The sequence below is a fragment of the Setaria italica genome, chromosome II, assembly GCF_000263155.2.
Source record: "Setaria italica strain Yugu1 chromosome II, Setaria_italica_v2.0, whole genome shotgun sequence".
Classification (NCBI taxonomy): Eukaryota; Viridiplantae; Streptophyta; class Magnoliopsida; order Poales; family Poaceae; genus Setaria; species Setaria italica.
The window spans coordinates 33,002,624-33,013,204 of NC_028451.1; the positions used below are offsets into that span (position 1 = coordinate 33,002,624).

Below are 10,581 nucleotides of genomic sequence, written 5' to 3' on the forward strand. Positions count from 1 at the left end.
CATACGAGGAAATGGAACGCCACTATATACATGGACCACAGACACGAATTTCCGCTCTCCTGGACAGATCGACTACACAAAGAAAAACGAGAGGAGGCGATGATTACTACCAGTATCAGTACAAGAACATGTACATTTTGTGTGAATGGCTGCTGTTATCTTCAACACACCAGTCTCCGCTCCTGTGTGCTCAAATGCAGAGGCAATTGTCTGCTGAAATCTTCTCCGTCTCCTTTTCTTGCTTCACACCGTGTATGAGATGCAACTTTAACCATTGATAATTTAACCTTGCATTTAATAGATTTTAGAAAAACTCAAATCATAGGTTGTTTTGATGATGACAAGTTCAGTGAGGGTGTTTTTTTTTCCAACCAAAGGCTTCACGCCGAGCTTTGTTGAAAGCTTACTTAGCATTTTACATTTGCTCGGGCGCTGGGACACCAACCACGTTACAATGGGGTCCAAAAGACGCCGGCATAGAATATATCTGTTGTGCAAGAACTGCTCACACACAGCAAAACTGACAGAATAACTCTCCACTCAAGGGTCTATCTCTACAGAACAAACTCCACACAGACAACCTACTACATCTAGAACAGCTATCTCGGGACGGATCACGCCGTCAACTTGCAGCATTCCAGCGTGAGTTTGCCAATCATCACCTCCACCTTCTCAGACTCCTTCTGCTTCAGAAGCGGCTTCCAATAAGTAAGAAGTGCTAACAGCTTGTACACCATCATCTCCGGGGCCTTTACCATCTTGTCGTCAAAGACTATATTGTTCCTCGCTTTCCACATGGTCCACATCGCACCTGCAAATACAAAAAGTGTTTTTGCACACAGTTTACGACTATTATTTCTAAGTACTACCTCAACTAAGTTCCAATAGGAGAACGGTACTGAACTCCAACCCCCAACCTAGGCTTTCTCTAATGAAGGCCCACATAAATCTCGCTACTGGGCATTGGAACAGAATACGATCTGTTGTTTTTTACTCTTCACAAAGCTTACAATGTTCAAAGCCAGCCCATTTCCTCCTTTTCAACTGCACTGCCAACTGGATCCTATCGTGGAAAGCCATCTAGAGAAAGATTTTTATTTTTAGCGGCGCACTGCATTTCCACATGGCTTCCATTGCCAAGTCTCGCACACCCCCAAACATCCTAGCTCTATAGAGTGATCTGGTTGTATAGCGTCCATTATTCTCTAACACCCATTTTATCATATCTCTGCCTTCATTCAGCTGCACTTGGCTTACCCTCTCTTTCAGCCGGTGCCACTCTTGCACCTCCCTGGGGTCAAAGATCTTCTAAAAGTCAGATGAAACCATCTCTAAGTGCCTCTTGGACTGATATAGGATTACTGCAGTAACTGAAAAGTTGATCAAACTCGATTTTCAGAGCACAATCCCCCAGCCATGTATCCTCCCAAAACGTGGTTTGCTTTCCACTCCTCACCTCCAACACTCTACCCCACTAGAACTATTTTCTCACCTTGAGTACTCCTCTCCAATATTGTGATCCAGATGTGTTTTGTAGTTGATAGATGCTTTTATCCCCTAAGTATTTCCTCCTCAATAGCTCAAGACAAACAATTCTGTCTCCCCTCTCCAATCTGTCAATCCACTTGCCTAATAGACAGGTATTCATATCTCTAACATCCATGAAGCCCAATCCACCAAAGTCTTTAGGTCTTGCTAGTGCTTCCCATCTCACCATACGGTACTTTCTTTTCTTGTTTGTCCCCTACCAATAGAACCTTGATCTAATTATGTCTAAAGCATGGTAATTGTGCTCATACAGCATGTACACACCCATGGCGTACATTGGTGTACTGGATAAGCATGAGTTTATCAAGATTGTCTTCCCACACGAGGACATGGTGTCGCACTTCCAAGTGCCTAGTCTTATGTTTGCTTTGTCCACTGTGAAACTCAGTGTAACTTTGTTATGTTATGATCACTCACTAGAACCCCTAGATAGATCATCGGTAAAACCCCCACCATGCAACCAAACACTCCCGCAACTCTCTGTTGTTCCTCTAACTCAGCTCCGATAACAAAGACCTCGCTCTTATCAAAATTAATCTTCATACCTCACATCGCTTCAAAGCAGTATAAAATGAATTTCATATTCCTGAGATTCCTCTCATTGTTCTTTAGGAAAATGATCGTATCGTCAGCATATTGCATATGCGTTAGCCCGTTCTCTATCAAATGTGGCACTAGACCCTCCAACTCCCCCCTCCTGCAAGCAGATGACATCATAGCTGACAGGGCATCTCCAACCAGGTTAAACAAGAGTGGGGATAGAGAATCACCCTGCCTCAGCCCTTTAAAACTCCTGAAAACTCTCCTCTTTCACCATTAACATCTATTGCGATCCTCCCATCCTGAACTGCTCCCACCATCCAATCCACCCATTTGCAAGTAAAACCTTTCCCAACAAGCACTTCTTCCAAAAAGTTCTAGCTAACTCTATCGTAGGCTTTCTCAAAATCTAATTTGATGATCACACCCTCTCTTTTCGTGACCCATAATTCATGTAACACCTCTTGCAAAATCACAATCCCATCTAAGATATTCCTTTCGGGCAGGAAGGCCATTTGGAAATTGCTGATAACTCTACTTGCCACTTCCGTAAACCTCACAGTCAAAACCTTAGTGATTATCTTATAAATCACATTTAGCAGACATATCGGTCTGAAGTGTTTGATATTGTTAGGAAGTTTCATTTATGGAAGAAGGATGATCAGTCCATAATATAGCCTCTAGAGGTCCAACTTGCTCGCATGGAGATCATCCAACATTTCTTTAATAAGGGATCTAATCTGCAATGGAGAATCCATCTGGGCTAGGGGCTGTGTTGTTCTTAATACCTTTCATGGCTTCATTTAGCTCTTCTAGAGTAAATGGTCTTATTAGTCTTTCTTTCTCGTCCTTAGGTACTTTTTGATCTGCTGCCCAAAGGTCACCCCTCAGATGTATGTTAGTTGTCTCTTCTCTCCCAAACAGTTTCTTGTAGTAGTTAGTGATGTGTTGTTTTACCTCTTCTAAGTCACTCACTTCCCTACCCTCATCCTCTAGAGACTCAATTGTTGTTTTTCTTTTTCTGCCACTAGCACAGTTATGGAAGAAGGTTGTGTTGGAATCCCCTTTCAGTAGCCATTTTTGTCCGCCTCTCTTCTGCCAGTATAGCTCTTCGGTAGTATATATTCCTTCCAGTTCTTTCTCAATGTCATATCTACGACGCCATTCATCCTAGCTCAAGCCTCTGCTATTAGCATCCTCATCCAATTTCCCTAACTCTACCGCTCATGTTTGTGCTTCCGCATGGCACTTTCAAAATTCGCTCCCCACCCTTGCATCCTCTTCCTCAGCTTGCCCGACACCACATGCCAATGGTCTAAGCATTTTGGTTTCTCCCTCACCGGCCACTTCTCAAGCACCCAATTTCTAAAATTCTCTTGAGTAAGCCAAGAGAGGTCAAATCTGAAGTATTTCACCGATCTCCTCTCCACATCACCCGTATCCACTATTAGTGGGTTGTGGTCAGAAACTATTCTAGTGATAGCTTGCAATCTCACCAGAGTGTATTTGTCCTCCCAGGCATTGTTTACAAGAACTCCATCCAGAATATTTTGAATTGGGTCTATTTGTTTATTGGACCAGGTATACTTGTTGCCCCCTCTATGTAGCTCCATCAGCTCAGTTTCTGCAATCATGTCATCGAAGGCTAGCATGTATCTTTGGTCAATGTTGCTTGAGGATTTATCCTCTACTCTCCTCATTAGATTGAAATCTTCTCCTATGATTAAAGGCATTTGGCAACGTTAATTTTTTTCCAAAAGTTCCAGTATATAGTCCTCCTTCCTCTCATCCTGCACAGGACCATAAGTGTTGATTAGTTCCCACTAAAAATCCTCTTCTATGTTTTTCACTTGCAGACTTTGGTAAAACTCTCCACTATCTTCTTAGGATACCTCTACTAATTGCTTGTCTGCTCCCATAAGCATACCACTTGAACTAATTGCTTGTATGCTCCCATAAGCATACCACCTGAATGACCTCTTGGTGGGATCCAAGTCCAGTGAAAATCATATCCTCTACTAAATCTATCCAGCTCTCTTTGTTTGAAGGATTCTTTGATTGTTTCCTGAAAGCAGATAAACTGAAAATTGTATTACTAACATAACTCTACTAACTACTTCCTCCTCCCAGCGCTTCCCAATCCTCTGATATTCCAGAAAAGGAACCTCATTAAGCAATCTTCCTTTGTTTCCTCTGCCCCCTCAGTGTGGTAGAGGATGTTTTCTGTTCCATCTTCTTTGCCTCTACCTCTACAACGGAATATGAGATTTTGCATAACTCTTCAATTTCTACTTTATCACTCCCCGTCTCCCCATCATCCTTTACTTGTTTTTCCTGTATCTTTTTCTTTTCAGCTGCTTTAAATATAGCCAATTGAGCCTGCTCCTTTGCCTTTATCAGTGAAATATTAGAGAAGCCATGGTTGTCCAAGCCCATCTCAATACCATAGTTTATAGCCAGTGTTTCTAAATTATTATTATCTACTTCTACTAAAACAGAGAACGGGTTCTGATTCTTACCTGGTGCCCCCCCCCCCCCCCCCGATTTTCTCCATCACTCTTACTGAATGTAGCTCGCTCGCTGCCCGAACCGCCACTGCAGCTCTGCGCCAATGCCAAGATGAAATGTTGATTTGTTTTAAAAAAAATATAGAGTCTATTAAGATGTTGAAATGGGTTGTAGAAATAATTTAATGCAATGCTTTTTATAAAATGTTGACTATAGTTTTTAATAAATCAGCAATCAAAATATACTATTTTAACATTTTACATATATTGTTTCATTATTTTCACCATAAAATTTTAAATTAGTTTATGTGAAATGTTGAATTAGATTTCACCTATCGTTGAATCAGGGTCATCAGAAAAATGATACAGATTTTATAAATGAAAAAAAATATGCGGAGCTGCGTTAGCTGGACTGCTGTTGCACTGCCTGCGTGTTTGGGCAATAGCACTCATGCAAGCTTGCTTTGCTGCGCTGCTTTTATTTTTCCGATATTTAGATCGGCTCATTCATTAACACAAACATTCAGAGTTTACAACATCCTGGATGCAACTAGAAACATATTGCCTGCAGATTGAGTAAGCAATGAGCTCACCTTCCCTAACCAACAAATGAACCACTTTATTAGCACTACGATTTACATAAAGGAACGTAAGAGCAACTTCAAAAGGTTACTAATCTTACCCTAATACCTTTTTTTAAGGAAAAAGGAGAAAAAAATGAACTCCAACAATCCACCTAAACCTTCCCCAATTTTTTAGCGACGCTAAAAAACAGTCTGCCACCGTGTATATTTTAGCGTTGGCGTTCCTCCCCCAATCCTGATTCCCACACGCCCGCGCGTCCCTTCCGATGGACCCAATACGATGACGTAGCGTGTGTTTGAAATATTGGGGGCTATTAGCGATCTGCTGTGGTCTAATATATTTTTGAGGGAAATTTTTTTAGGAGAACCCCTGATACATAGTTTTGGGGAAGAATTTGTTAGATACTGTTGGAGTTGCTCTAGAAACAAATTTGCTATCTATCAGCAACAAAAGGGCCAATCACTTTGTGAAAACCTTCATCAAAAACAAAAACCATAGCACACCGAAGAGCGAGTGCTTCTGCGACTTCAGGTCTGCTGCGCTGCAGGTATACCCACCATCGTGGGTTAGTGTTAGCAGGTTCTAATATGGACTTAACACTCCTAGCTGTCTTCCGGAAGACAGTTAGGACCCCCCGAGAGAAGCGGCGAACTGGCAGGCGTTCCTCCCTTTTGCCACAGATCCATTTTCCTCGCTAGACCGCAGATCCGTTTTCGCACCATCGTAATCCACGTCCTCTTCCACGACTCAGATGGCCAAAGATCGCTGCATTTTGCCGGAGGGCCACCGAAGTCGTCTCCTCCTGCAGCAAAGCACGGAGGCACCGTCCGACTAGCCGACAGGACGGTGGACTGCTTAAGCCAGTTGCCGGACGTTGTTTGGCATTTGTTTTGGCATTCGGTGTAGCCTTTGCCAATCAAGCGAGGGCCTTTTCTGATGTAACGCCATATCCTTTGTTTCTTTGCTCCTGCACCTGGGCAAGGACTATATTCTCTCGTGACAAATTTTCGGTCTTCTCCTTACACTAATTTCATTTCAGAATCTACATGTCGTTCTCTGAATGCTCAATGTTCACGCCAAATTTTTGTGAGACTATTGGGACGAGTGGCGATAGAATTTTCTAGTAAAAAGGATTCAAAGCTTCATTATGAGAAAAATGGATTTCAGGGAAAACATGATTCGGGCTTTCACGTATCGCATACAATTTATTCTCTACAAACATGTTGCCTTGTTGGTATCAATTTGTTCTTCGCATCACCATGGATGCATAACAGTCAAGAGGCATAACATTCAGTTTATTCTCATTCCAAGAGGCATAGTGGTACAATTTTGGACATGGAAATGTTGAACAACATATAGTTGCATGATGATACAAGCATCCATGAATCTTAAAACCTATAATAGACGGTAAATCACATGAACCTTGCTAGTTCTTCAAGAAAGGCGGTGGCATGCTCCTCCTTGACGACTTCAGTGGACAGCAAAGCGGCTCCATCCTTCCCTTTGCAGGGTATTAGCATAATGCAAATTGGCACAGGTGCCCTTGGCCCGTAACACATCACCCTCGCAACCCTACCGCTCCCAAAGTCAACCTCATCAAAGCCAATATTTCTCCACGATGACAAATGTAACTTGTTGTATGGCCCATCTAATCCTTGAAGCTGGTTGCTGTCGTTGCTTGCATTCTTCTTGAACTTGTTAGGAATTTGATCCTTGGCATGCTTGATCATCATTACAAGGTTCATAATGTCGGTGTTTGCCACCATGTTGCTCGTTGCCTTGACTACATGATCAGTGAGGCAGTTGCCGTAGTAGCCATCCTTGGCACCCACGTGCTTGCGCACATCAGCCACAAATGAAATAAAAACCTGTGTCTCTGGATTGGAGACGGTTGCACGAGTTCGACACTGCCATAGAATGGCGATGACCACCTCAAACATCGTGCACTGCTGCCCACTGAAGTAGCTGCAAAATTTGGCTTTGATGCGGTTGATCGTGCTCAAGGGGATGGCGATGTCAAGGGGGACAAGGGCTAAAGGCTCGGGGCTCATAGTCTGTTGCATTTCATTGAACGGTGGAGACCAACTGGAGACTGAATCATCCCACCGAACCGGAACAATGGAAGGCGATGATAACCCACGTGCAAGCTCACCGAGTGCCCCTATGAGTTGGGCGATACCAACGCCATCAGCAATGGCGTGGTTCCATGTCACCGCAAGGATGAAGCCGCCACAAGAGAACTCTGTCACCTGTAGAGACAACAAAGGATAGGTTGCGTGGTGGCCTTGGTGGGGGGAGTCGACAGTAAGCTTGGCTAACAGAGTCTTATCAAAGGATTTTACTTCCTTCAAGGCACAGTTGGCAGATGCAGCAACGACTTCAGCGCCCTCGTCAGTGCACCGAATGTAAAACTCATCGGCGTCCGCTCCTGAAATAAGACGGCCAGAAAAAGGATAATAGTGGACAAGTGTATTGGACAAAGGCTTCTTTATGGTCTTTGGCTGCCTCGTGGATTGGCTGATCGAACACTAACAACGATGTTAATGCTAATCTAAAATGGACATAGGCCTTATCGAAAGATGAGAGCTTTATTGTACCACCTGTCGTCACCGGCTCCGATGACCTGACGAGCACCAATGGTTCCTTCCTCACCACAACGATCATTGTTTCAGTGTGGTGCTCTTGCTCGCTACAACACTCATCCTCATTTGCCTTGTACTCCATTTGGATGTCGGCATTGGAGCTTGGAATCAAGAATTGGAATTCGCTGGCACCAATACCGTCGTTTGGATGTCACAGGAATTGGGAATAGGAAACGTGAGCGAATACCGCGCGACATTCGTTTCACTTGCCTGCGCCCTCGAGCAAATTGGAGCCTGCACCCTCAGTATTGCGACGCATTCGTCATCTTGTTTCCGCACTACCCCTTCACCTCCCCCAATCAGCGGGCCGCTGGAGGGCCACGCCGTCCTCCCTCTCCTTCCCTCCGCCGGCTAGCCGCGCCATCCACCCTCTCCTTCCCTTCGCCGACGGGCGCCGCCCTCCCTCTCATTCCCTCCGCCGGGGACGGTGGATCTAGATAGAGGAGCTCCGGGGCGGGGAGCTCGAGCACGGCAGCAGCAAGGAGGAGCTCCGCGGTGAGACTCCTCTGTCTCCTACCTCTCTCCCATGCAGCCATGCCTGGGGCAGCAACACGTACTTCCCTCCTCTTCTCCACCGTTGAGCTCCTCCAATTCAATTTCTTCCTTTTGCACATCTAATGTGAATTGAATTTGACTGCTGCTTATGATTCAAAAAGGAATGCAATATCCATCCAAACAATAGAATTCGAATTGTGACTCATTTCAATACCATGGTTGAATTGGTATTGAACTTAATTCAATACCAAGGCCTCCAATATCGACGTACAAACGCACCCTTATATATATTGGCGAGTGGCTTACACACCGTTTCCGATTAACATACGACACGCTCATGCATCCTCAGCCGCATTCTCCAACTATCTGTCAAGCTATACCTACCGTCATGAACGAGTCGTGTATTTGTTGCCAGACAACGCCATGAGGGGTGTATCGACGACTTTGTCCCCCATTGCACGACACGAAGGCCCCCCTTCCTGATGGACACGTATAGGATACGGCGCGCTATACGCACGAGTGCACGCGCAGCGAAGCCATTGCAGTCGTCAGCCGAGAGACGAGAGGAATTACGCAGAGTCTGGCCATTCATCCATCGCCGCGAGGTACGACGCCGCGATCCCAGACCTCCAAGTCAGGCGAGAACGAGATGGCGAGGAGGCATTCGTCTTTGACGTACGGCCCGCGTCGCGACTGCGAGTTACGTGTGCGTGAACGAGTACATCTCGCGCCCGCCAATAATAGAAAGCGTAACCACTTTTTTCTACCCCACATGCATGAGCATTGAGTAGTACATTTCAAGCAACTCCTACCCGTCCCTTGCATTGCATGCAGCATTGATGGTGAGCTCCCACGTGACCGTCAACATCAACTGTGCGAGGCAATGCAACAAAATTATTGCACCATTGAATTAGTTCAACCATCGTGAAGGAAAGAACAGTTAAGGCCAATCGATTTTAGGTAATTCCAACCCACGGTGTCGATGGGTAGCGTCTAAACTGCCACATCATCTAGACACCATCTCTAGAAAATATACTACCCCCAACTTATCGTTTCTTATCGTGAGCCCATAATAAATTACCACCCTACTTTCTCCTCCGTTTGAGTACTTCAACCACCACACCCCCATCCTCTCTTTTCTCTTGCAATTCTGGGCTCGTTTGGTAGTCCGGACAGAGGTTGGATCAGGCCTAGCTGGTGTAACAAGCTGCATTTGCTAGCTTGGTCAGCCTCCCGGGCTAGGCCCACGCAATGCAAAAGAGGCTCGCCAGCCTGCACCATATGAAATGCCAAATCGATCGTTCCATGCGGTGCAGCTCGATGGTCTTGTTGCGGTGACCCCCGGTGTTTTCTCATCACGCACCAAAACACGCTCACCCTCCTCTGTTCTTTGTCGCCGCCTCCTTCGTCGGTTCCCCTTCGCCTGCATCGACTGGCAGGCCATGGCGGGGAGCAGCTACGGGAGGGAGGAGAGGGCAAAGGCGAGGCCGCGATCGCCAAAGCGGTGGAGCAGGGCAGCATCTGCATCTCCCCGGCATTGGTAGCGGCGCCATGCTCACAGGCTGTCTCCAGCTCATCCCATGCTCGGTGCCTCTTCTCTGTTCCTATCGCCGGCCCACCCGCCATGCCCACCATTGAGCGCACGCGAGCACCTCCGTCGTGCGGGGCTGGAACGACGAGTGGTAGCACCACGACAATGGGGAGGCTAGGTGGGCCCCGCAGGAGCTAGCGGCCGCCACCACCACAACCGGAGGGAGGAAGGCACAGGGAGGAGGTGCCCACGGCTCCATCTAGCCGGCGCCCGCGGCCTCATCCCCCAATCAGTGCTCCGCCTCCACTATGGCAATCTCCGACAAGGGATGCGGCCAAGTGGTGGTGACAAGGGTGAGCGGCTGAGCTCCCGCAGCGAGCTTGGCCGAGCTACGGAGGCATCAAGGCGAAGCGTGCTGCGGCGCATGCGGGAGGAGGTGTGGTGGAAGGAGGGCGCAGCGCGCGGCGGCCGGAGGCGCTGTGGCATGTGCGGGAGGAGGCCGCGGCGCGCGGCGGTCGGATGTGCGGCGGCGCGTGCTAGGAGGAGGAAGATTGTGGTAACTTTACCACTTCCTCAATGCAAGGTAAGCCCATTTTGTTGTGCAGCCCACCAAACAAATTTCCAGCCCAGCTAGTACCATGGGATGCAGATTTGTCCATCAACATCTCTGCCCCCCATAAACCTGACCCGTTTGGCTCAAGCCTAACTCATGGGCCTGACTGAGGCGCTGCAG

General features: G+C 46.7%; 1 protein-coding gene across 1 annotated transcript; it reads right to left on the reverse strand.

Annotated features, from left to right (window-relative positions):
* Positions 1-614: 614 nt before the first annotated feature.
* LOC101765909 (acyl transferase 15) lies at positions 615-8,358 on the reverse strand. Its single transcript, XM_004959446.1, has 3 exons — positions 8,184-8,358; positions 6,757-7,608; positions 615-811 (listed from the first exon to the last, which is right to left on the reverse strand). Exons 1-3 carry the CDS (start codon positions 8,356-8,358, stop codon positions 615-617), a joined length of 1,224 nt encoding a protein of 407 aa, XP_004959503.1.
* Between the last annotated feature and the right edge of the window lie 2,223 nt (positions 8,359-10,581).

Bases quoted from the DNA above. Each gene is read 5' to 3' on its own strand.
- LOC101765909 (XM_004959446.1), bottom strand. From the start codon at position 8,358: ATGGCTGCATGGGAGAGAGGTAGGAGACAGAGGAGTCTCACCGCGGAG. The intron at 7,609-8,183 runs GCGCGGCTAGCC...GTCTTATTTCAG, and splicing joins AGGGAAGGAGAGGGTGGATG to GAGCGGACGCCGATGAGTTT. The intron at 812-6,756 runs GTAGGGTTGCGA...TTGTATTTGCAG, and splicing joins TGAGGTTGACTTTGGGAGCG to GTGCGATGTGGACCATGTGG.